Source organism: Alosa sapidissima, chromosome 13, assembly GCF_018492685.1.
Source record: "Alosa sapidissima isolate fAloSap1 chromosome 13, fAloSap1.pri, whole genome shotgun sequence".
In the NCBI taxonomy this organism is placed as follows: Eukaryota; Metazoa; Chordata; class Actinopteri; order Clupeiformes; family Clupeidae; genus Alosa; species Alosa sapidissima.
In genome coordinates, this window is record NC_055969.1 from 5,117,145 (window position 1) to 5,143,939 (window position 26,795).

A 26,795-nucleotide genomic window follows, 5' to 3' on the forward strand; every position below is an offset into this window, starting at 1 on the left:
TACATGTCAAGTGCCACTTTTGTGGCCAGATTGCTTCTGACTGTTTTCACGAGGACTGCCATTTGTGCAGAATGGTCCTCAGCTTAAGTGAAAATTAATTTGTGTAATTGTGTTTCTGTAAACAGGATGCCAGGATGTCGGGAGCATTAGAGGAGTGTCAGATTGATCATTTCTGTTCTTATTTATTACTACAACTCTAAGCAGCTGCAGCTGCATCACATCTGTTGATTTTCCTTTTGGCTCTTGTATTAAATATGCCAGAAAGTGAATAATTAAATATGAATGCTTTTAATGTTTGCCTATTCATTGTGTCTTTCAGTGTTTATAATCAACTTCAATTAAATGAAAGGTGATTACTAAATGACTCAAAATCTATACGCTGTAATTACATTCACAGTTTTCACAGTAGGCAAATGAACAGAAAAGAACAGTTCTCATAAAATAACTAAATGTACAGTATGGCCATCCAACAGACAGGGGAAATCAAATCTGAGAGGGAGACAAACGGCAACTAGTCATTTCAGTTTAATCACAGCAAACCACAAAACAAGCTAAAAATGCACAAGCCTGTGACACCCAACGATAACCGTTATCAAATATATCCATGGTAGTGTCAGGGCAGTAGTGGTCACAAAATCCAGTGCTTGTCAGTTTACTTCATGTTTAGGATCACAAAGTTAGGGAGACTTTGTAAGTCAAATGAGCATGGAAGAGTACTGAAGACTTACTAAAAAGGGTAACAGTCAGATAGGCTGTGTTCTATTTCCACTTGGTTATTTAGGCTAAAAGCCAAGTCAGATAAAGTACAACTACATTACATGTACATTACAACCAGTTGGAATTAGAAAAAAATCCGTCAGTACCTTTCAAAGTCACAAGATGTACTGTAAACCTGCTGATTGTTGGCAGATTCAAACGTTTAAACTTGGTGCTGGTGATTAATTAACTAAGGCCACGCGGCGTGTTCTTTCCGCTTTTCTTTCTCCATTCAATTCTGAGGACTAGCACATTTGGCTTTTCCCCACCCAAGTACATACAGAGCTGACAAAGGGCCCAAGTTTACAGCATTGCAACATGCAAGTCATGAGCCATCACTCCACTGTAATAAAAAAAAAACCTCACAGCCATATAAACAAGAGCTGTAAACTTTCAGTACAGGCCATTAAATATCATTACATCAAGGTATAGGCAGCATTGTACACTTCACTTCCACTGGATGTGATTATGTACATGAGATGTTTTTGGACAATATGAGGCTCCACAGAAAAGGTACTGTGACTTTGAAACACCTTTTTCTATGAAGTTCAGTTTCATGTCTGAAATCATTCAAAAGCCAAAGCACCTCAGAGCAGAGTAACCATAGACCTCTCTGTCTCAAATCCACATTAACCTCAGTGCCACCAAAGTATGTAGCAACATGTATCAACACGCCTTCTCTTCATGTTCGAACAGTACTCTTGACCCAACAGCAAACAGTCAACAGAGGTCTTTTTTTACAGTGTCTAACACAAGAGCATTAGAGACTCTCCTGTAAGTGTCCTCAATCAAGCGTTCTAGTGAGTCTCCTCTCCTGGTCTTTATTCCACTTTAATGAGCAGCGGGAAGGCCAGGAAGTAGCCAAGAACTGAGCCCACGATGACCCCTAGGAAGATCCAGACATTGTAGGTCATGACGCAGAGCATGAGCATGTAGCCCAGGGTGACCTGCACGATGTGGAGGATTGTCTGGAGCCCATGCTGGAGCCAGCTGTGGAAGAGAGGAGAGATGAGTGAGCAGAGAGATATTACAGTGTAATGCCAGCCAAGTTTTGAAGGGGTTGAAGAGAGGACAATCTTCTTACACAGTTACTGTTATCTTAGGTTACACTTTACTTGACAGTATCGACATAAGAGTGACGAGTCATACCAGTCATAAACGTTTATGACATAACGGTTCTGTCATTAAGTGTCATTCGGTTGTTGTCATAACAAGTTAGGATTAGGGTTAGGGTTAGAGTTCAAGTGTCATGACAGTGTCATGTGTTCATGACAGTGTCATGTCACTCTTATGTCGATAAAGTGTTACCCTATCTTATCTCATTCATTCATTCATACAATGTATGCAAGGATCTAGGACTATGCAAAGTATCTAGGACTCATTTCCTTACCATGCTGTGGTTAGATATGTTTTACATTTATGACAATTTCCCACTGTAAATAAAGTGAAACACTTCTGATAATGCTACAGCTTAGCAATGCTCTACTGTAAAACACAGGTAAAAGTTGGAAAAATTTTCAGAGCCCAAGAGCCAAATATAAATCCTTCAATAAATTATAAAACATTCTTCCTTTTTACATGGCTATAGGATCCAAGGATATTATCCATTATACCAGTTCATCAAGGCTCTCAATGGAAAGGATCTTGCTTAGATCAGGAAGTATACCAACCAGAGATGAACAGACTATTGGTCCATCCTACCTGTTCAAGCTGGAGCTGGTAGCAGTGTTGGTGCCGTCGGCAGGATTGAGGGTGGACTCTGAGGGGCTACTGGCCAGAGCGGTGATGCTCTCATGGCTCTCCAGCTGGGGTGAGAGACAAGCTGGCTGAGGGGAGAAACATCTGCCCTCTGTAGGTGAGTAAGGTGCAGGGAAGGGAGGGGGACCAGGGGCTTCAGAACGCTGGCTCAACCCCACTTTCCACACCTTGAGCAGCTCATAAAAAACGGTGAGCAGCAGCACCACGAAGACTGACAGCACCATCCCTGCAAGGATGGAAAGGAGAATGTGACCAGAGGATGACCTAAGACATAACCAGGCGGAATATTCCAAAATAGCTCTACTGAGGCTTCATAGGGCAACCACATTATTTATTTAATATCCAAGAAATGAAGAAATGAGTCTCCAAGCACACCAAAAATACCTTTCTTTAAGGAACACGCCAACTTTTTAAGACATTTGCTTATTTTTCTTCTACCCCTGAGTTAGATAAGAAGATAAATAGCTTTTAGCTAAAAGGGAGCTATAGGCTAACTGAGGTGCTACAGCGTCAGACAGAGACACAAATGAGCAGAGAGGGTTATGTAATCACTTATCTAATTTTGGGGTAGACTAGAACTAAGCTAATTTACCAAAAAGTGTGCATGCACCTTTAAGACTGAAATGATGTTTAATTCTGACAGCTAATGTCTTTAGTTTTGATAGGATTTTGAAATCATTTGTGCATTACTAACCCAAGACACAGGAGGCTCTCTAATTACTGTTGGTGACAAAATGGAAAGTGGAACACGTGCACCATATGTTCTACTGTCTCTGTAAACTCAACCAAGATCCTGGCAAAGCCTGACGCCAATGTCGTCAGGGGTTTCAAGGTGATGCCATGCATGTTAGAACAGATCAAAACAAGCCAGCACATATTTGTTGGCCTACATGCAATCAGGATTCAGTTCTGCTGATGTACAGTATAAACATGAAGCATTGCTGTGGAAGAGTAGCTTGCTCACAGCAGTCTGTGAGATAACCAAAGAATACTGGTTGGCCCTGTTTTCTGCCAACTGTGCAAAAAACACATTGGCATTTTCCTTTTTTTCCTAAGGAAATCCTACATCAACATCTATCCAAGTCACAACAACATGCAGGTCTAGACAGCTTCAGATAAACAACTAACACAAGTGAAATTAAGCCCCAATAAGCTGTAGGATCACTGTCATACAGGAGTGGCAAACAAGGCTCTGTAACGTTAGTTATATGCCCTGAAAACAAGGAACAGTGCCCTACAGTATTTATTGTTAAGCAATAAATCTGAATAAATAAAAATCTCACAAGGTATAATTGATAGAGTTGGCTAGAAATGACAGTGCGTTCCAAATATTCCAAACATTATTTATAACAGTAAATTTATAACAGTATTTATGTACATTAACACGTTGGATCTAGCCTGGGTGAACCCAGACAGACCTGTTAGCAAATCTGAATTTGCTCTGCATGTCCGTCTAGAAAGGATCCCACTGACGCCTGTTTAGATCAATATGGCAAAGGTTCCTTCGATCCAAATCACTGTATATGGAAAGCTAAGCCTATGCTAAGTTTGCCTCTTAGAAAAAAAGGAACCAGTACCAGGTAACAAATGAGTGCTAAACATGGTGATTAACTGCTGTCTGTGTTAGCATATAATAGACACTGTTGTTGAATACTAGTCAGGGGCCGTAGAAGGGGGTCACTTGCGCTTCAGCCTGGTTGGTGCTCACGGAACAGGACGCAGAAGTCAAAAAGGGAGATCCAAGGTCTAACAAGAGCCAAGGAGCAGAACCGGAGCACTCAATGCTTAAAGTGTTTTTATTTGTGCAAACTAACTGAAAAACGTTTTAACACCTATGCGTCTTCTTCAGAGTCAAAAAAAGGGGCCGTTATATGGTGTATCTGTCTGTGACGTATGATGTTAGAATTAAGTCTCTAGGTGGGTGGTGGTTTTGGTCAAGCCTTTGATTAGCAAGCTGTGTGTACCTGCAGGTCCATGCACATCCCAGAAGTCAAACAGCAGCGTGACGCTGCTTGAGGCTTCAAAGTGCATCTGTCAGAAGTAGAACAAAGAACAAAACAGTGTCAGTCACAGCAATATTCACAAATACAGGTTTTCACACTTATTACCCCATTAAAGTATCCCATTTCAAGGTTCAAACTAAGGGTGGGAATCACGAGAGACATTTCAGAGATATTTCAGAGATATTTCAATTTAATTTAGTTTTCAAATTACCTTTTTGCTCTTTGTGAATTTGGTCTTTACATGACACCATCTTCCATGAAAGTCAGATCTCCAGGGTTTACACAGTTACACTGAGAAGTTGAACTACTACGCTTGAGGCTAAACATGTGATATCACCAGGTGCAAACAATGAGTGCTAAACATGTGATATCACCAGGTGCAAACCCTTTTAATCTGAGCCAATTCTGTTATTCTGTTCATACTTAACCTTCTTGGCTGTGCATGCTTGCACTCATTGCAATCCACTACAAGCAAAATGGCAAGGCCCTAGCTGGACCAATTATATCTGAAGTGGTAGGTTTACTCCACACAAACAACTTTATCTCCAAACCAAAACTCCAGATGCCAGAATGCCTCATTAAAGGCCTATCTATTCAATGTTCTTGAAGATGCAGTTCTTGACTGTAATCAAGTACACTTTTATCAAATTGAGCGAAATAATCCACACGTTCCTTAAACTGTCTGTCCGATATGTGCGATCCTTTATCCTGCCAGTCCATTCTCTGTAATTGGGAACAAAGTGTCTTGGACAAAGACTTGGAAAACTCCAATTTGGAATTGGAAAACTCCAATTTTTCACATAGATCTCGGATTGAATTATGCTCTCAGTGTAGCTGCCTGGCTGCTCTAGCTTTGTTTCCATACCGACATTACTCTGTGACTTTGCCAGAAATTCTCCTTTAAAGGTCCAGTATGTAGGAAATAATGGAAAATAAACTGTAACCATTCCAAAAATGATCACCATATGTTGTCAGAGAGTGAGGAAACACGATGAATTGAAGCAATGGCTTATTTGACAACATTACTCTAACCCGTGAAACCCCGTAAAACCCATGAAAAAAAATCAGTTACGGGGCGGAATCTCTTGGAATTTTCGTTTATGTTTTGAACGATTAATTCTAGAATAGCGTATTAATAATGGGCTAGCGCGTCCTCATTTGGGTTGCCAAATTAGCAAAGGCCAACTGTCAACAGCTGTCAGTTGTAGTCATGAACGCCTATAAGAGGCAGGCAAATTTCCAAAATTAAAACAAGAAACAAATTAAGTGGACATCGGAGGAGCTTCCTGAGATGGTGACGTCTTCGTCAAACGAAGAATATCCAGTCTGACGCAGAGCTGGCCATATTTCTCCACAACAGGTAGCCTATGCTAAACTTCATCTGCATCGCTAACTTCAGCTACATATGTTACGTTGGTTAGAGAGGTATTTTTTGTTTTCACTGTTTCCGTAATGTGTAGCTGGGTCATGGTTGGAGAAACGTTAAAGCAGCTGTAGGTCAACTAACGTTAGCTAAGTCTTCATTACATCTGGCAACCCAGAAGAGGCTCGCGTCTGGTAGTCTTGAGAACGTTCACCCAAAGATACAAGGAAGTTTATTGTCACATGCATATAGTTACTGGAAGTAAGAAATGCAGTGAAATTATGTCTGGTGTCAGCCTATTTGTGCATTAATGGGGGGGGGGTGTAAAGAGTGCAGTAGAAGAGGGGTTTAGTAGATTAAGTGGCAAGGGCTGCATAAAAAAGGTGTTAGTAACAGTAACTGGCAGCAGCATGGTCTGATATTAAGTTATTTTATTACAAATCCGAATGCTAAAAAATTACACTTTTAGGCTTGAAATGATCCCAAACACTTACAGATTATGACAACATTTTCCAAAAAACCCTCAACAAATCCAGAAAGACATAATGACCAATTTATTGGTAAAATTCCACAAGTCTCCATTGACATTAGTGCAGCGAGGGTTTACTCTGGTCTGCATAACACCAAGACCCCTGGCAGTTGGGTTCGCCCCTTCAGCCGTGGATCTGACCAAGGTTTCTTCCTTGGTAAGGGAGTTTTTCCTTGCCCCTGTTGCTCTTGGGTGCTCCTTGTTGGTGCCCCCCACCCAATCCCAAACCTCCCCCACCTTTTTTATGCAGCCCTTGCCACTTAATCTACTAAACCCCTCTTCTACTGCACTCTTTACCCCCCCCCATTAATGCACAAATAGGCTGACACCAGACATAATTTCACTGCATTTCTTACTTCCAGTAACTATATGCATGTGACAATAAACTTCCTTGTATCCTTGTAAAGGGGGATTTCCCCCCCCTCCCCCTTGCAATAATCAAACGCGGAAATTGTCGAACGTTTGCGCCTCTCGCTCCGCTTTAACCCTCTCTGGTTCACCAGTGTTTTGATTTTGGCCAACAGAACGTTCGGTAACAATCCTACAAATCGCACCTTTAAGGTAATGATATATGCAACTTTTCAAGCAATGCTGCAACCACCTACATAGAGACACTTAAGACGGCATAGGCTGAAACGTGTCCATCTTGTGACATGCTTTCTTAAAAATTAGTTAAACCTTGAGAGTGTGTTTACTTTTCGAGCACACCTATTTCGTGCCAGGGCAACCACATCAGTTTCATTTATCTAATTAAATTGGATGACCATGACAACGTGCCTACTGATGATTTAAGTTCTCCAGAAAAGAAATGATTTAATATCAATGAGAACGTGCCAGAACCACAATGAGGAACATTGTGCAGCAACACTGCTTAAAAAGCTGTATTACTATCAGCTACACCAGTGGTTCTCAAACTGGTGATACGCGAACTCTTGCTAGTGGTACTCAGGGAGTCTCCAAGGTGTCTTTTTTGTAAAGACTTGACAATGCAAAACAGTATGTACAATGTAAAATATGTAGTTGAATTGGCCTACGCACCTGTATTTTAATGCCGGTCATAATGGTGGTACTTGGAGAGCCAATTGCTTTTGTGGGTGATACTCATTGTGAAAAGTTTGAGAACCACTGAGCTACACTATTTCAGCCAATCAACAGTGAATGTAGTTGTATTTGAAGTGTAAAAAAGAATGGTGTCCTTGCTAGAATCAAAGACTACTCCTTTAAAAATGCAATTCACACCGAAAAAGTAATTTAAAAATACCAACAGGAAGTACTCCACAGCATTTAGGCTACAGCTGAGGACACAAGTTTAAAGGTCATGGCACTGACTAATCTCAGCTCTTCCTCATATTTATTTCCTGATGTTTCCTCCAGCTGCTCAAATCAGCAATGTCAATGGCTCGCATATTCTCGTGACAGACACCGTTCTTTCCCCATCATGTGAGAATTGAGACAGACAGTGCTGTGTAACTCAACAGGTCACGCCTCTCTACTTTGTGGACAAAAAAACACTGGCAAATGCAAATGGTCTTTGGTTATTTGGCAAATTTGGGTAAATGGCATACTACACTTAAGACTGCATTGGACAACTGCACTGGTGTATTGTATGAAGGTGCATGGTAGGCTGATTACTGCGGTCACATTATGTGATTCTACCTGACTTTCAAACTTGCTAATGTGGGAGCTCAGAGGTGGACTGCCTTGGGGTGACTGCCTTTGGTAAGCTTATCACCAGTCCAAGATCCACCAAAGCCGTGAAATGATGTGACCTTATGGCCAAGCTGAAACTGAATGACTCGTAGCAAAGGAATGCAACATTCAATCGACTTAGACTTCCGCTTAGAATAAAATTCAGTCAATCACAAATTCTCAATAGGATAATTTTATGGTCCTTTATGTATGTAGGTATTAGGCTAACCCAAGTGTTAGCCAACTTCTATGTCAATCTTATACAATTTACATTACTGCCAACAACTAAGCTGTAGCCTCAAACAATATGGCACATCCACAAACCACCACTGGCTTGTTTTGACGTCCATGCATTACACAATTAGCCTACATGTAGGCCTATATTGTGTGAATATTTATGTTCCGTTTTTAGCAAATCTCTGGAAGCAAACGCATTTTTTTGACAGATTAATGTAGCCAGATGCTCGTCATGTAGCCACAACAACAGAACTGTAACAATTGATTACAAAAAATAGTGCTGATGGGACTTACAGACATGCTCAACTTTGCAGCAATTTAATTATCGAATTCCTGTCGGTTCGGCGCTATGAAACAGATCACAGCGAATGCAACTTGTCCTCCTCAAATATGCAGCGTTGGAGCCAGTTGTCCCGTTATTGTAGACCGAAGTGCGGTGCGGTGTGTTGCATGTTGCAGTGTGTGGAGGGAGGAACTTCAGAACAGAACAGAACAGAAGAGAACAAAACAGCGTGCGGTAATCGCGTTACGTATTAATAGGCCGCTAGGTCTGATGGTAGTTGAAGTCAATTTGAGTAAGATGCATGTCGCCTGTCCCTTCAACAATGTTGAATATGTTCAGTATGAAAACTATTCGTAGTGTATTTTTCTTTGAGTTACTACGGAGAGAGTACAAATGCTGACATACACACACAAAACTATATTGTGTAAAAAGGAGAGGAAATGCCCTTTTATGGCTGGTTCTGCATAACCACACTGGTCCAGTAGCCTAGCCTACTGCTCAAATAGGCTACGGCCTTTTCGCGGTGAACCATACAACGTTTCTGCAATAATTTGGAGCACACCCAATGATATATGCATTATATCTTTACCTGCCAAGTATGCAGTTAATATTTTGTAATTTCGTAAGGACTCCAAATCAGTGTTTCTGTTAGCGTTGAATTTCGACTGGACTCCGCCCAGTGTGATTACGAAAAAGTCGCAGCGACCAATGAAACTCTGGTTTGTCGGTAGTATGTCCAGCTGGACTTACTGGAATTTCTGTTGTATGAAATGAAGTAACGTTAACGTATAGAAACTTGCAGTTCAGGGGACAATCTCTGTCATTCTTATACAGTAGATATCCTTACAAAAACTCTAATGTTATTGTAGGCAACATGTTCAGCGCTCTTCTAGTTTGTGGGAAAGTAATTTCGGTAATCCGGAGTCGAAGTTAAGAATGGAGCTTCACAGGAGTTGGATGCGTTCAAGTGCCTTTTACAGGAACATCTATCCCTCGAAAACAACGTAGTTGAGGCGTGGGGTTCAGCATAAACAGGTATGAAACCAAAGCTGTGATACAGTATGTCAACCCGATGCATGGCAGCCGAGTTAACGTTAGCTGGCTACGAACACAAATTCATTAGCTAACCGTAAGTAACCAATTTGGAAATGTTTCCGATACAGAGGCTAATTTGACAGCTAGTTGAACAGTCAGACGACTCATTGGCACTGGCATAAGTGGACAATTAGACTATCGCCATCGATTTTTGTCGTTCATTGACAGAACTGCGTTCTGAACCATTGTCACAAGGACGCTTAATGTTTTGAGGGGAAATGTCTGCACTCAGGTGAAATGTATGTAATTTTGTTTGCTAAGCTTGCTAACTGAGCAGTGTGCATAACTAGCACAGATAACGTTAGGTAGCTACTTGTCCAGTATTGTTAGCAGTGGTTTGGTTAGCTTTAAAATCCGCATTGTTTCACCGGAAGCAATGTCTTGTTGAATCGTTCTGATAGAGTTAGGCTTTCGCAAGAAAACGTCAAAGTGAACGTTGGTGAAGGAGTCCAAGTTGGTTGAATCCTTAACACTATCTAGCTAATACTATTAGCTGGCTAACTATCGCCGCTAGTGGAATACCGTTTGGGCTAACTATCCAGGAATCATCTTGACAGGTATGGGTCCCCGATGAAGAGACATTAGGAATTAAAAGTACACACTATTTTTAATCCAAGACCCACTCCCACCACGACTTGTTAGCTATCAGCACTGTCCACATTCAGATGGAGAACAGATTGGTCAGAGATCCACACTCGTGCCGTAGTTTTGGAATGCTTCTGCCAGTACTGCTCATCGTCTTAAATCTGTCACATGGAGTGACTGGCCTAGACGACCAGGCCATGTTACCTGAAGAGAAGAGCAAAATAAGGTAAGAAGACACTTCTCAAAATAACTGTTTGCCTTTGTCTTGTTCTGACATTAACGCATTTTGCATTAACACTACTTGCACAGTGAGCCCTGGGATGAGTCGGTGGAAGGCTACATATTTGCTGTGGGGCAACCTAACAAACATGACTAGTGGACACACAGGGCTGGGATCTCGAAGTTTCATCTGACAAAGTCTAGGCTTACCAGGAGTCTTAAACTAGTTTGGTGAAGCCCAACGGCAGTTTTGGTGGCACAGAAGTCGCAGATGCCTCATTGTGCAACTGTAGTGATGGTGCAAGTTGCACAACCACGCATTGCCTGTGCGTGTTGTTTATTAATCTGATGACAAGTCACACATTCGCTGTTTGCTCTGTGCTGACTTATGGACCAATTCCAAGAGGCCAGTATTGTTGGTGACTCTGGAAGAAAGCATCAATTTAAACACTGTGAAGTGGTTGCATTAGGGTGAATTTGAGACATTAGCAAGTTTTTAATTTGTTAGAATTAAGTGTGATGCTTCAAGGAATTGTGTGATCACACAACTGGTTCTGCCTCATTGCTGTAGGTAGTCAGTCATCACTGTCATCACTGTCAGTTCTCATCAGCCATAGGGAGCAGATATGAGTTAATGATAAAGATGATGTGCGCAGGTTTCAGAACCATCTGCTTACTATTTCACTGTGACCTTCCTGAACTGTAAGTAAGTGTAAGGTGTAGTAGGCAGCAGCACTGTTCATTGGGAAAGCACTAAAAACGACTAAAGTAGCCAGCTTTAATTGTCTCAACTGACAACTTGAAACTGTGTCAATCAGTTTTTTTGTGTTTCCCACTCTGAAGGCCGCATGACCTGCTCCCACGTCTGTGTCCCACGAACGTGCCACGTGACGGGCATGTGGGGGTTTTCGTGTGCTTCCCAACAATTGGGACCACGCCTCAATGATTCACGTCTTTGACGCGCGTAAATTTGCACCACTTGCTTGAGGTGTAGGCCTTTCATTTACCAGACATCACACTGTGAGCAGGTGTTCATGCTGCTCTCAAAACATGCTCACTTGACGGCCATCTGCCCTGTGGCCAGTGCCCTGTGGACACACCCTCGTGTGTCAATGCCTTTCCAAATCTCCCCCAGTGCTCCAATGAAGCAAAAAGGCAGATGAACAGTCACATTGCTCAGGCTGTTGGTGCAGAGCAGAAAGAGCATGTCTCATCAGGGAAGAGAGGGATATTATTTACCCTATCCAGCTCATCTTCACACACGGAACAGACGCTCCAGGCCTTAGCATGGCGCGGCACTGGCAATCTGTGGCCAACACACGCGCACACACACACACACAAACACACACAAACACGTCACCTGAGATTATTCCCAGAAGGTCACTGACAGACGTTTCTACAACAGCAGCACTTGTATAGTGTAAAGACCAGCTCTATGACTCAGTGGCTGTTGACTGTTCGTGTACTCTGAGTTGTTGAAGCAATCCACAGGAAGCACCATACTGGCTGTCTTGAGTGTGTTTTGAGGTCATTTCATGTAATTTCACTCAAATTCAACATATGTTCCTTAGTATGCTACAACAACTAAATGTCCAGGATTTTACAGGTGTATACTGTACTTCCTTTGTGGTTCTATAATCTATTAATTTCAATGGAAAAGCAATAATTCATAATCAGATTTAGTCATTCACCATTGTCTCTTCATTGCAGGCTTAACAATCTTAGGTGAACCAATCCATTATTTTATAAAAAAAAACAAAAAAAAAACATTTAGGCCTTTATGGCCAGTTGTCATGAATCAAGTCAAAATCCTGCTCTTCCCTTGTGTTTTTCAGGGACCAGATTCTGGAGATGTTTGACCATGCGTATGGCAGCTACATGGTAAGGGACACATGCAAGCCATGGGCACATTAAGCAGTCCTGTACGTTACAGTGAAATAATGAACATTCCACAGTTCATCTTAACTGTGCGTGTACACATGTTCATGCAATCTGTAAATTACTCGGTGATTACGCTTCACCTCTGTAGTCTGATCTTCCAAGATTCTTGTAAGGCCTTCAACACTGCCTTCAACCAAAGGGCTCTCTTTTAGCAAGCTCTTCTTTGGTACCCTGTTCACCTGATGCTACACTGCCACATATATGATGGGTATTCAGAACAGTAGCCCTAGTTATGTCCTAAAGAGGCAGTACTGTAGGTGTGGCGGTTTACATGACACACTTCAGTGAGGAATTTAGACCATTATTACCCGAGGTCAAGAATGAATTACTGTGAAGATTGAATTGCTGAGACGTACCATGTACAGTAGTACATCTTTAGTCCCACTAGTAAGAATATCTATCATATAAATCTTACCAAAAGATTTACCTTTCATACATGTCTTCCTTCAAGGCATGTATTGACCTCATAAACAGTGAGTCATAGGTCAAAATGCCCTGTGTGTAGTTAATAGTGATTGTAAAAGGCTTTGTGGTCCCATGCAGAAGTATGCCTACCCTGCTGATGAGCTGATGCCTCTGAGCTGCAGAGGGCGAGTCCGGGGACTGGAGCCCAATCGGGGAGACATCGACGACGCCTTGGGAAAGTGAGTGCAAAAGAAGCGTCCATTAAGCGTCCATGTCTTCGTTGCACTTTTCAGTAACAGTGGGAATAACTAGGGGCCGTGACCATCTAGGAAGTGTGGCTGCATTGTGCGTGTGCTCCCCATCACGTCAAGGACTTTTCTGGTCTAGTCTTGGAATGACAGGGCCCTCATGCTGAAAACGTTTATCATAAGCTGAATATATTAACTCGTTTTCCTTAACTCAACATTAAATGCATCATTACACTGCATTTCCTGATTAAATACATCAGTAGGTGCCATTATATTCCCACTGAAGTGATTATCTTCCCCTGCACTGAACAGAGAGAGGCCTGAGTGCTGCTGTGGCTCCACTGTGTGAAAGGGAGAGTGCTGAGTGGCGGAGGGTGTTAATACGGCCACTCTGCTGGGCTGTGCATGGCTCCCCTGTCCCCTATAGACAGGCGAGGTGACAGAACAGATCACCCTCTCATCAGATCATGTTTCGGTGCTCTCACACATGGATGAGAGAGGAGCCCCCTGAGCCCTGCCCTACTTCTCTCTCTCTCTCTCTCTCTCTCTCTCTCTCCCCTCCCTCTCTCTGTCTTTCTCTCGCTTTTTCTGACACCCCCTCCCCCCTTTATTATTTCTCCTTAAGGATAGATGTATCCCCTCCAGATACATCATGGTTATCATCCATTTGCATTAAGCACTTACGAAATGGGTCATCTTTTTTTTTCCCCCCTCAGAGTGCAGTCTGCTGTGTGTTGGTGTTCATGTGTGTGTGAGCAAGAGAGCTTTCATAGAAACGTCAGTGAGGATTAATATCTCATTAAGAATTCAACGCCTGGGGCGTATGTGTCATTAATATAATTGAATGTGATGTCGAATTAATCAGGGAATGGGAATTTTTGGTGTCCACCCGTCTTTGCTCCTCTACACGAGTGAAAGAAGAAGATCTAGAGTCTAGATCGCGTTGCTTGGTGTTTAAGCCCCCAATGTCGTCTTTCAGGCAGCGCTGCATGGGAAGCACTAGGGTTAGGTTAGGGTTAATATTATGTTTAGGTGCCTTCAAGTCGACGGTCGCAGCGCTGCCCTGAAGCCGACGGTGGGGGCTTAAAACACCATTGAGCCTAGATCGCAGGAAAGTTTATGTCTGCTCATTGTTCTGAACAGTTCTACTCACTCTGGTGTGGTTGTGTTTTAGGTTCTCTCTCACGTTGATCGACACCTTGGACACCCTTGTGGTGAGTATTTTGTTGATGCAGTCCTCTGGACTGAACACTCAAACTTTATATTTTTCCAAAGTGAGGTTTCAGTTAACTGAATTGGCTCATCAAGACTGATTAGAACTAACATGAATGAGGAAGGATGTCAATGACTTGGTGTGGTGACATTGCATATTCTCACTACCAGGCCTCCTTTGGAGAAAGTTGTTGATGACAAAATCATGTATGTTGATAACAAAAGAGACAACAGAAAGGTAACATTAAGAGCAAGAAATTAATTTAATGAATTAGTTTTAAGGCTCAAACTGGAAAGTCATTGTGGAAAATAGTTACTTGGATCAGGTAACCACCGATTCAGTTTTCACCGGCTACTGCTTGTAAATCAATACAATTCTTCTTTTTGTAGAGAATATGTTCAGATGATATGAAAATGGGTCACTGTTCAGGCTTTAGCCATAGTGTGATGACATTTGTATCCTCCATCTCATCAGCCAGAGAGAGAACACTGAAACAACTCTTTAGTCATCATTTGTTTGGGATATTGGGTGATAATGGGATATTGAGTTTTTAAAAAATTGAAAGTAGTAATGACCAGAGTGTTCATTTTCCCTGCGAACAGGTTCTAAACAAGCTGGACGAGTTTGAGGATGCAGTAAAGAAGACGCTGAGAGATGTCCGACTGGATAACGACATTGTTGTTTCCGTCTTTGAGACCAACATCCGTGTCCTTGGGTAACTTTCTCCAGTCCTCCACTGCTCAACCTGAAATAATTCTTTGGACATAAGTCCTCCAACGCCAGTCATTTAGAAACACATTATTTTAAAACAACTTCATGTCTCCTCAAATCAACTTAAAATTAGCTCCTTAATAACTGTTGCAGTGATTAGCTTCCACTGTGAGATAATGCCTCCACCTGCTCACCTTCCGGCCCTTAATAGAAAAGCATAACAGTGTGACTCCAGCACCTGGGCTTGGACGTGTGATGTTGAGCCGAGGTGTTATGTCAAATAAACCAGCGATAGAGTCTGTCAGTGCACATTTAAACAAAAAATGTCAGGAGTATATCTAAAGCAGAGGAAATGGTGTTTTTTCTTTATTGGAGAACATTCTGTAGTGTGCAATCAGTGTATGCATAGTATGTTTGTGTTTTAAAGAAATGCTGTTTATAATTGCAGATTATGATTTTATGAAGCTTAAACTTTGTTGTGTATTTCAAGGTCTACTTGGATGATGTAAAAATGCATTGTAGTGTGATGAGAGCTGTGTTGTTCCTGCAGTGGCCTGTTGGGGGCGCATGTGATGGCTGACCTGCTGAGGCAGCGAGGGGACCGGATGCACTGGTACAGAGACGAGCTGCTGCACATGGCCAAAGACCTCGGCCACCGGCTGCTGCCTGCCTTTAACACCACCAGCGGCCTGCCTTACCCACGGGTAACACACACACACACACACACACACACGCACATTAGCATCAGCTGTCTGAACACTGTCTCTCATCCGTCTCTCGTATGCACATACATGCAGAGACAGTATAATACCTTTACGCTTTTTTGAGACACCGCATTGTTTCTATGGTCAGACCATTTGGGATTGGTGCAGCATAACAAACACTGTAAGCCCACAGGCCCTGCCAGAAAAGTCTCATGTTGTCTAAACTCCACATAATCACAGGCTGGGGATGTGCTCTCCTCCCACCTCACACACAGTTTAACTTTAGAGAAACCAGCTGCCACTAATTACTATTCAGAGTGCATCCAGAGTGCATTTGGCACTCTGCCAATAGTCAGACTCTCAGGTAATGGACTGGAAGACTCAATTAAGTTTACAGTTTGTAAAATATTTATGTATGTTAGTGAATATAGCCATGTTATGAAATTGTTTCATTTGATAAAAATGTAAGTTCCCTCTGATGGTTAAAAGCTCCCCTACCCCACACCCTCTCCACAGGTAAACCTGAAGTACGGGGTCCTGAACCCACTCTCCCGTACAGGCACGGAGACGGACACCTGTACTGCATGTGCGGGGACCATGATCTTGGAGTTTGCGGCTCTCAGCAGACTGTCTGGAGACTCTGTGTTTGAGGTACACCTCCTGTGTCTGTAGTTCCGTGTTGTGGTGAATGTGTGTGGGAGGCAAATATTGAAGTGTTTTATGCTGTCTATATGTGATGGTGAGGTACGGTGTGTGTGTGTGTGTGTTAGGGCTGTGTATTGGCAAGGACCTCACGATACGATACGCATCATGATACATGGGTCACAATACAATACATCACGATATATTGTGATACAATGAATGCATATTGCAATAATTTTTACTGAAAATGTGAAAAAAGAGCTGGAAAAACAATTTGCTATACCTGGACAGTATGATATGTAGTTCACATTATACTGATAATTCAGCAGACCAATAATACAAACAATATCACAATAGTCAGCTGTATAGACATTTTTGCAAAGCCTAATGCTTTATTAAAAAATATCGATATATTTGGCTGCAGTGGCGATGATGCTATACAATGTATTACGCAAGTGGCAATACTATATATATATATATATATATATATATATATATATATATATATATATATATATATCGATATCGAAAGCTGTTTGTGTGTGTGTGAAAGAGAGGTAGAGCTATTGTATTACTTGTGTTTAGTGCGATGCGGTTTGATGATTGTGTATGTGTGTGTGTCAGTGTGTGTGTGTTTTGATGGCGTTGTGTCGTATTCTGTACAGGAGCATGCCAGAAAGGCCTTAGATGTGCTCTGGGAGAAGAGACAGAGAGGAAGTGACCTTGTAGGAACGGTCATCAACATCCACAATGGAGACTGGGTCCGCAGGGGTAAGTCTGCATAACACACATATGCGGCTTTCCTCACACACATAATTTGTGAAATGGGAAATCAATGTTTTATGGTCTCCCATCTTTTTTTCTCACTCGGTTTCTCTTTCCTTACTCCCCAGATAGTGGAGTTGGTGCTGGCATCGACTCCTACTATGAGTATCTCATGAAGGCCTACATTTTGCTGGGAGACAATGTGTATCTAGAGCGCTTCAATACTGTAAGTTGGTTGGTGCAACAGAACACCAATATTAAATATTGATTCAATGTCTTATTCATATTACTATCACCACAGTATTGTACAGCATAACTCCGCACTCAGTTTTGTGTGTGTGTGTGTTATACCCACAGCACTACAGTGCCATTATGAAGTACATCAGCCAACCACCTCTGTTGCTGAATGTGCACATGCACAACCCCACCGTCAGCGTGCGCAGCTGGATGGATTCTCTGCTCGCCTTCTTCCCTGGACTGCAGGTACACACACACACACACACACACATGCACAGAATACTCTCTCATATACACTCATTCACAAAGCTGTGTCCTTGCCATTGTAAACAGGCTGAGACACATATGTTGCACAATTCGGATATGCAGCATGGACGTGTAAACAGGAAAAAAGTGCATGGATTCTGAAATTTCCAGATCGGTTTCAGGCCTCGGATATGTGCCAGAGCGACTGCAGTTTAAATGGGCCGATCGGATATTCCCTGTCATTTTCAACGTTGAAAATGCCCACAATCTTTTTGCACAATCGTTTTTGCATTTACATTACATGGACTACAATGTTGCTGTCAGTTTCACATGAACGCATGACTGGCAGAACGATGTAATTGAATTGAAAACAGAGATGGAAAAGCTGCAATAAAAGCGGTAGGCTCTCCACTTTCTTTTTCGATTTAAAATAAATCTGAATAAAGCCTATTTTGCGAACTTCTCAAGATACTTTGGTAACGGAAATAAACAACTAGCCACTGAAATACCCTAGCTTATGTTGTGCATTTGCAGTGCCCTCTGTTTGTTTGCTTTCATTTCGGTGACCAAAATGCGGATTGTAGTGTTTTTTAATTAGTTAAAATTAGTGAACCATTAGTTAACAGATATCTGTGATATGGGCCACTCTCAAACGTAGATGTAGTAAACAGGCAGTCCAAAAAATCGGATATAGGCAGAAAATCAGAACTGTATATCAAGGCCTGCCCGTGTAAACGCAGCTCGATTCCTCTCCCAATTGGATGTTTACTGCAGGCTCTCAGCCGGCTCTGGCTGCATGTTGTCAACAGTAACACCTGGTTGCTTGGTAATTGCCCCTGGAGGAGTGGGCAGTGTTGTTTTGACTGCACCGCACTCTACTTCATTAAGTTACCCAGTTGGAGTCTCAGCAGCATATGCCACAACAACATGAGACTTAGAGACCCTTAATGTTTACAACTCGAGAAAATAGTAGAACAGCAGAACAACAATTAAAAATAGTAGTCGGGCAATAATAGATTTTATTACATGTTAGTAGTTGTGTCTATTGTGATTTGTGTGTCTGTGTACGTTCATCTTTTGCTGTGTGTGTGTGTGTAGGTGTTAAGAGGTGATCTGAAGCCAGCTATTGAGACTCACGAGATGCTTTATCAGGTCACCAAGCAGCACAAGTTTCTTCCAGAGGTAAAGAACATCGACTCAGAGCCACCATTTCTAACTGGATACCGGGAAATGCTGCAACTCATTACAGAAACAACTGTTACTGATATACATGACTCACAGGCCTTCTCTCTGTCTCTCTCTCTCTCTCTCACTCTCTCTCTCCTTTTCATTGTTGCCAGGCTTTCACTACAGAGTTCAGGGTTCACTGGGGGCAGCATCCATTGCGTCCAGAGTTTGCAGAAAGCACTTACTTCCTTTACAAGGTAATGAATGACGTCAACACTGACTCTAGGCTGTTGAGCACCACTTTTATCCATCAGCAATATAATGTTCAATCATAAATGAATAATAATGTTTGTAGATGAGCTTGTGTGGGGCCTGGTGGAGGCCTCAATCAGCGCACTGACTCCCTCTGAAACCCCCTCCACAGGCAACAGGGGACCCCTACTATCTGAAAGTGGGCCAGTCTATTGTGGAGAAGCTGAACACACACGCCCGCGTCCCCTGTGGCTTCGCCGCCGTGCAGGATGTGAGGACGGGCACACACGAGGACAGGTAGAGGACACGCCACAGCGGGCTAGAAAACTGGATCTCGGAGCAAACAGTGATGTCATATTATTGTAGCATTATGCAACGGATATTTTGTTATCTCCGTTTTTACACCATAATGTGTTTTTTGATGCTCATGTTTCACTGTTATTTGTGCGGTTTATACTCATTGTTGATGCTTTGCCCTGTTCCCTTCCTCTGTTTTGTTTTAGAAGCATCTTGAACTCACAAATGATTCCCCTTGTTTTTGTCCCAGGATGGATTCGTTCTTCCTGGCGGAGATGTTTAAGTACCTTTACCTGCTGTTCTCGGAGAAGAGCCAGCTGCCTCTGGACATAGATAACTACATATTCACCACAGAGGCCCACCTACTTCCTGTTGCCCTGTCTACCACCCAGCCTCCATGCCAGGGGAACCACACGGTGAGGACCGGTCCTTACCAACACACAGAGCTCAGTGCATGGACTTGCCCAGTGCTTATACAGAGAGAATCAAGCTCATTATGTTAACATTACTGACAAAAAGCACTGGATGTATCAGATGCCTAGTATTTTTGTAAGAGTGCCATCTGTTGTTGGCTCATTGTTGTTGCTTGCCTTCTGCAGTTGGTTGAAAAGGGTTTTTTTTTCAATGTAGATTTCCATTGAAAAGTTGTTTTTAGTTTAGGACTAGAATCCTTTTCTGGATTATTTTGAACTGGAGGATCTTATAGGTGACTAGTGATGGTAATTTTGATACCATAGATTTAATAGAGACCCAGTCAGACCAATAGTATGAAAAATCAGGAACAGAGTTTATTTACAATGATGCGCATCAAGGGAGAGACAGCATGACTTCACCTAAAGATACATCAGCTGCTCTAACTAGACAAGGAAATAGTTAGGGTTTAAGTATCCTTCCAAGCTGACGGGAGATGGCGTTGGTCATCCCATCTCACGTGGACTACACTGAATCAGACCCTGATTCAGACCCTGATTAGTGGCAGCCTGGCAATCCGGAGCAGATAGCTACTGACGCAGCCATGCAGAACAGTGAAACACTGCAAAGTCATAATATTCCTGCTTATCTCTAAACACAGTCACACACAGATATACACAGGGACAGTACAGATATCATACAGTCATTACACAGAATAATACTTTTAGTATCAAAGTGACCTACTAATGAGAAATGCAGAACATTAAACCACATTTGGAATATTGGGCATAATGCAGAACATTAAACCATATATTGGAATATTGGACATAATGTTCTATTCCACTTTCTCTCACTAGTTATGAATGAGTATATAGGAAACTTTAGGACACAAACACCATCTTGGATTGTGGCTGCTCATACAAAAGTCCCATCAATCATTTGACATTGACATCATGGTGCTTGGCAGGAGCAGCTGAGCCACCATGGGGAGGACCTGTTCACCTACTCGTGCCCCAGCACCCAGACGCTCTTCCCCAACAACCCCTCCTTCGCCAAGAGCATCCGCGACGGCTACAAGTACCTGACGGGGGTGGGCAGGGCCTACCACCCCTCACCAGTCAGGTGGGGCAGGTGTTTAGCTGAGCTGTTGGTGGTGTCTTTCTCTTTCTCTCTCTCTCTGATCTCTGTGTGTAGTCTCTTGGCAGGGAATGTGTACACTCTTGCGCTGGAAGTTTTCAGGCATGCTGGACTATCCAGGTCATTGCTCTCCTGTGTTAAGTGATTGGTAAGAACTGAGGAGTTGGGACACCTGCACAGTTGAGTGATTTCATGCCACAGAGGCAGTAGAGGCAGAACTGTGAATACACAACAGCCCTCCAGGATAAGACATTATGTTCTTTGCTAAAGACCATCTTGCCAAGGATACACATGTTTGCACACGTGAACTAAAAGTGAACACACGTGATATGAAAAGAGGTGCTCAGAATAGGTTGCTCATGTGCATTTGGGACTGTATATTTGCTAGGACTCATATTAGCAATAATTAGATCCACTGAATGCTAACCAGAGGTCATTTGTGCTTCCATAGTAACTGGAGTCCTCGAACGCAGATGTGAATGCTGCAGAGTCACCTTGTAGTTATAGATAGCAACACGCTCATAGAGTTATAGATAGAAGTATTTACATAGCTGCTATCATTCTACCTCAGTGAGTGGCTGAGTGCTATACATGCCTTTTGTGTACCTATTAAACCGATGCTGCCATGTTACTGATATGTTTGTCTTTCATATAGCCTTGTGTACCATCAGTCAGCCATGTGCAGCAGTTCTCTAATCCCTGAGCACTAGAGTACATATGGAGCACCTGCTGCAGAGTGAATGTAAATTAAACTGTGTCTCCCTCTGTGTGTTTTTCCATATGAACAGTTTGTCCTGTTTCACATATCACAGTTTGTGCCTTGCTCATTCACATTGCTTCATCAGTTAGAGACCTCAGTAATTCCATTGAGGCCATGTGCTGGTTGGTTGGTTTAGAATGATTATTTACCCAAAATGCAATGCAAGTGGTGTGATCATTCAAAAATGAATGATGAATTCACCCTCTGAGCTCTACCTATGATTCATTCTAAAACCTATTCATCATTGATGCACCTAATGAAGGCTACATTAGTGAACAAAAATGATTTCATTAAATATTCAGTGTAAGGGGGTGTTTTGGATGGCTTTCTTTAGCTGTGGGAACGGTGATTTGATTTGTGCTGTCTGTTCTGTCCCCGTGGTGCTCTCACAGGGGCATTGAGCTGCCTCTACATGACACGGGCCTGGAGCCAGTGGAGTTCCTAAAGAGCATGGGTATCACCCTCACCCCACTCAACGAGGCGGCTGTTGGAACAGCGGGCAAAGGGGCACATGTAAGACATCTGACTGGCACCCGCGAGCATTTAGAGAAATGTGTAGTTGTCATGACCCTCAATGGAACTTTGATGCCATTCAAATGCTCAATGGTGTTTTAAGCCCCCACTGTCGACTTCAAGGCAGTGCTGCGACCGTTGACTTCAAGGCACCTAACCCAAATCCTAACCCTTGCCTAACCCTTGTGCCTTACATGCAGCTCTGCCTGGAAGACGACGTTGGAGGCTTAAAACACCAATTAGCTATTCAAATGATATAAATTATGATTTTTAGAATGTATCCATATTTATACAAATATCTATGTGTTGTAGTTCATCATCATTGAATGTAAATGCTGTCTCTTTCTCTGTGTGTGTGTGTGTGTGTGTGTGTGTGTGTGTGAGATCAGGAGAAAGGTGTGTACAGGGTGAAGTTGGTGGCTGAGGTCAGTCAGACCCCTGAGGAAGAGGAGGTGGTACCCCTGATTGTCCAGGTCATCTCTCCACCATTTCTGGGTAGAACGGTCCTGACTGCCGGCCCGGCCAAATTTGGCCTGGACCTTACCAAGCAGGAGCATGGGGTGAGCAAAAGAAACAAACCACCGATAAAAACCAACCAATGTTTTGAAACATCAGCCAATTGGTGTCTGACTATTTTGGGTAACAACACTTGTTAAAAGTGCTGTTCTATTCTCTATTCCTTGTTGGTATTTGTACTTTGTGTTGGGTTTGCACTTATAGTTGGGTTCGCTTAATAGTAGTAAGCATAATTTAAAAATAAACCCTGACTTTATTCTTACAACTGCACAGGTGTTTCCAATCCTATGCATTTTTTTGCCTCTTCTTTCTCTTCCTCTGATTCTCTGTCTCCCTCCCCTTGTTCTCTGCAGGTAAAGGGCACCATAGTGAAGAGCGAGCCCTACTCAGCCTGTGGCACCATTGAGAATGCAGAGGCCCTTAGGGGCCACATCGCCTTGGCCCTTAGAGGAGACTGCATGTTTGCCGCCAAAGCCAGGAGATTACAGGAGGCTGGGGTTACAGGTGTCATCTTCATAGGTAAGGTCCCCACACCCCACAGAAATGTAGTTTTCAATATGTCCTACCATATATTATTATTCAAATTGAGATAAACTACATTACCCACAACACCTTAACTCCTCTGCCCAGACCACAGAGAGGGAAGCAGTAGTGAGGAGACGCCGCTGTTCCAGATGGTGGGGGACGGGGTGTCTACTGATGACATCACAATTCCCCTGGTGTTTCTGTTCAGCCGAGAGGGGGCGGAGCTGACCTCTGCCCTTCACCAGCACGCTAACGTGGACGTGCTGCTGCTGCCCAAAGAACGCCAGCTGGGCAAAGGTACTGACCCCAGACACTGACATTCACACTTACTCAGAATATATCACTCTCTGCTACCCAAATACTGCCAACGTGGCATCAGCTCTTATTGAGACATACTGTACATAAAAGTATATACCTACATTTCATATTACACAGACATGTACATACAGTCTTGAAGCCGACCCCGTTAGGAAGATGCTTATGCTCTTGTGTTCCAGAAAAAACGGAGAAGCTAAACATAAAATTCCGCCTAGCGACAGAGGGAGAGATGGAGGAGGGTGAGCGAGATGGCACCACTTTCCACCTCCTCCTGGACCCTGGGAGCGAGGGAGCGGACACCAAGGACACAAATAGACACACGGAGCACGTGGAGGAGAGCAGTGCTCCCTCTGGCCACTGCAGTGCCTCGCAACATGGCCGCCAGCCTGCTTGTGGACAGGAGCCTAACCACAAACCCGAAGCCGACCCCTGACCTGCAATCAGCCTGGACACGGAATCCACCCAACTCGCGACACAACGGCTGCCGAGGACTGGGCACTGGTCCAGGATCAGTGCTCGTGCAGCGCTCCGGCTCGCCCTTTGAGGGGCGTTGCTATAAACTGCTGGCTCTCACCCTATGGGAGAGTCTTTGAATGACTTTGAAAGGAAAACTCAGACCTCAAACACTAGTGTAAAGGATGGGTCCTGTATAGTTAGTAGTAGTGGAACTGTATCATTTGTGTGTTATAGCATAACATATGGAATAGGATGATTTGGTACAGACGTAATGATAGTCTTAGGCTACGGACTGATCATCTTCTGTGCCCAAGGGTGCAGGGAAGGTGAAACGATTATTGATGGAAGGAGACCTCCTTGTTTCCTTAGGGGGAGGGGTTAGCGTGCAACCTTAACCATGTTCTCTAGTCTCATCTATAGAATAAGAGTATCCCTCGTCTCTTTGGCCAATTCAAAGTAGTAGAGGACGTTAGTGGTGTAAATCATGACAACCACAGTTGCTCAGTAACAACAGGCCAACCAAACACAGACTTATTATTCTACTACGTCAGAGTGTTGAGATGAGATGAATTAAGTGGCTCAAACTGTTTTAAGTGGCTCTAACTTGGATAACTGGGATCCAGTGAATACCCGGGGGGGGGGGCTAGCCAATGACCAAACTTGTGATGTTTTTTGTTTTTGTTTTGTTGTTATGTTTGTTTTCTTTTGTTTTGTTCTGTTTACTTTTTACACCAATATGCCGTAAGCAAACACATTTTGGAAACGGAGGCTTGAGGCCAGTAACAGTACAGTCAGGTAAAACACTTTCGTATTAAGTCAAAGTACTGAAGCATCAGGGACAACAAAGACTTGAATGTGACTGTGTGTGTGTGTGCAAGAGAGAGAAAGGAAGAGATAGTTGGAGAGGGAGAAAGTTCAAAGTCCTCATGCATGTTATTTTTGGATGTGTCGACTGTACTACACAATGTTTCTTTTGTTTTTGTTCTAATTTCTGTGTGCCAATACGTGATGCACATCCCACATGCAAGGGATGACCCTGACTGATAGCCCAGATGCCTAAGATCGTGGCCAGGCAACAGTTGGCAGCCATTTTGGATCTAACTGTGGCAGAAGACGGCAGACTGTTGCCACAACTTTTGCCTCTTTACTGCCTACTGTGACAGTTTCCCCCCAGCACTTTGTCCAGACCCCATAAGCTCCTTACCTGCCTAACAGGTCAAAGTGTGAGTGTGTGTATGTGTGACAAATAGAGAAATGGGGAATTAGTTTTATGTTGTTGCTTAGGTCCTAGGAGGACTTCCAGGAGTCTAGAGTCAGATGACTGATGCAAAATTTTGCTTGATTATTTTAAACACAACACACAGCTTAAAGTGTGTGTGTATGAGTATTTGGGGATTCATGTGGATACTGTAAGTCAACATCATGGAGAAACACACAACAGCCATTACATTCTTCAGGCACACAGAGTGTAGGGTCCGTCATGATCCTCTAGTACATGTTATTCATTCCTTTTAGGTTTTATGCCCCACAACCACAAGTACACTACCTGTCTATCTGATCATATGTACCAGGTTAGGTACTGTTTGTCATGCTACAGGTTCATAATGATGCACAGTAGTTTTGGGTTATGGGTTGCTAATTGTGAATAGATGTTTGGTACCTCAGTTTGTTAGGGCAAGTGTAGTGTCCTTCTCGTCGGATCCTGGCTCCCAGTGTACCTCGACTTTAAGTAAGGGCTCAACTGTACTGTAACCCACAAGGGGGGGGATATCAGTGGCTTACATATGTCAGATGCTTGAAGAGGTTTAAATGGCTTGATTGATCCCCCTTGTGTTACTGTTCACTCAGTGGGATATTATTAAATGGAGCGAGAAAAGATTTTTAATGTGCATTTTTAATGGGGTGTTTATAGATCTGCATATATATTTGAGATTATACTATAGTTGCCATGTGAGAGTTGTGCAGGGTGTGACGAGTGAAAGTGCCAAAGTTATTTCAGTCCCTCTACTGTATGAGCATGAGCTTCTGTCTCCTCTGTTGACTCAATTGAACTGATCTAGTCTGATAATAAATGGATTTGTGACCTAAATCATACCATGAATACCTCCATTTTTATATTTGCACACGTGTGTAGGTATGGTCTGTGACATGCCAGTGGAAAAAAAGAATAAACAAATAAAATGCTGTTCATCTGAATAGTCATTCTATTTCTCATTGATCAGATTGTGATGTCATAATGTACATTCCATTTCTGTCAATCCTGTAGCTGAGAGATCACAGTGAGTGTTTTTCCCTGTCAAGCCCAAACATGGATTTTTGGAAGAAAGCGACCAAATTTAGTGCACAGCTCCAAATAAGAGGGAATCTAACCAGGCGACCCAGCAGGTGATGCAGACAGATTTCATGGTACAGCAGGGGGAAAAAAACTAAACTTGCAAGTCTAGTTTATTTATTTTAGTTGTGACTTTTTTTTTATGCAGAGCAGAGTCTCATGATCATTTTCTGCGAGGTCTTCAACTTCATTCACAGGTCAAAGATTCAGGTAAGGTCAAGTACATGTCTGAATGGTGGTGGTAGTGTAGTGGTTAAGGAGCTGGGCTAGCGTGCAGTAGCCTGAAAGTTGTCGGTTCAATTCCTGGCTTCCACCGTTGTGCCCTTGAGCAAGGCACTTAACCCCAAGTTGCTCCGGGGACAATGTGATCCCTGGTAATATTGCTGACATATGTAAGTCACTTTGGTCAAGAAGAAGTCGGTCATCATTGCCAAGTCTAAGTGCATGTGTGTGATTTGACAATGTTTTGTCGGAGGGTGTTT

At 42.9% G+C, this 26,795-nt stretch overlaps 3 protein-coding genes across 5 annotated transcripts in view; 1 reads left to right on the plus strand and 2 right to left on the minus strand.

Annotated features, from left to right (window-relative positions):
• Positions 1–26,795, minus strand: part of LOC121680692 (high mobility group nucleosome-binding domain-containing protein 5-like) — a 692,414-nt gene that overhangs the window by 437,300 nt on the left and 228,319 nt on the right. The window lies entirely within an intron of this gene.
• slc31a2 (solute carrier family 31 member 2) lies at positions 510–8,793 on the minus strand. 2 transcript variants are annotated; one of them, XM_042060267.1, is made up of 4 exons: positions 8,630–8,793; positions 4,479–4,545; positions 2,458–2,740; positions 510–1,746 (listed from the first exon to the last, which is right to left on the minus strand). In XM_042060267.1, exons 1-4 carry the CDS (start codon positions 8,633–8,635, stop codon positions 1,578–1,580), a joined length of 525 nt encoding a protein of 174 aa, XP_041916201.1. In that variant the 5' UTR covers positions 8,636–8,793; the 3' UTR covers positions 510–1,577. The 2 variants fall into 2 exon arrangements, with proteins under 2 accessions (XP_041916201.1, XP_041916202.1); XM_042060268.1 differs by lacking the exon at positions 8,630–8,793 and adding an exon at positions 4,729–5,414.
• si:ch211-282j22.3 (ER degradation-enhancing alpha-mannosidase-like protein 3) lies at positions 5,859–26,073 on the plus strand. 2 transcript variants are annotated; one of them, XM_042060206.1, is made up of 21 exons: positions 5,859–5,877; positions 10,379–10,524; positions 12,353–12,398; positions 13,002–13,102; positions 14,286–14,325; positions 14,927–15,039; positions 15,586–15,739; positions 16,256–16,390; positions 17,047–17,152; positions 17,275–17,372; positions 17,504–17,629; positions 18,728–18,811; positions 18,970–19,053; positions 19,221–19,345; positions 19,596–19,761; positions 20,724–20,878; positions 22,046–22,166; positions 22,556–22,726; positions 23,036–23,201; positions 23,313–23,504; positions 23,705–26,073. In XM_042060206.1, the coding sequence occupies exons 2-21, from the start codon at positions 10,379–10,381 to the stop codon at positions 23,956–23,958; spliced, it is 2,583 nt and encodes an 860-aa protein (XP_041916140.1). In that variant the 5' UTR covers positions 5,859–5,877; the 3' UTR covers positions 23,959–26,073. The 2 variants fall into 2 exon arrangements, with proteins under 2 accessions (XP_041916140.1, XP_041916141.1); XM_042060207.1 differs by lacking the exon at positions 5,859–5,877 and having other exon boundaries at positions 9,381–10,524; positions 20,730–20,878.

Coding starts and splice junctions, on each gene's coding strand:
- slc31a2 (XM_042060267.1), bottom strand. Junction 2,741..4,478: donor GGATGTGCATGGACCTGCAG/GTACACACAGCT, acceptor CCATCCTTGCAG/GGATGGTGCTGTCAGTCTTC. Junction 1,747..2,457: donor ACCAGCTCCAGCTTGAACAG/GTAGGATGGACC, acceptor TCTCTTCCACAG/CTGGCTCCAGCATGGGCTCC.
- si:ch211-282j22.3 (XM_042060206.1), top strand. CDS start 10,379: ATGGAGAACAGATTGGTCAGAGATCCACACTCGTGCCGTAGTTTTGGA. Junction 17,153..17,274: donor TGGAGACTGGGTCCGCAGGG/GTAAGTCTGCAT, acceptor CTTACTCCCCAG/ATAGTGGAGTTGGTGCTGGC. Junction 23,202..23,312: donor TACAGGTGTCATCTTCATAG/GTAAGGTCCCCA, acceptor TCCTCTGCCCAG/ACCACAGAGAGGGAAGCAGT.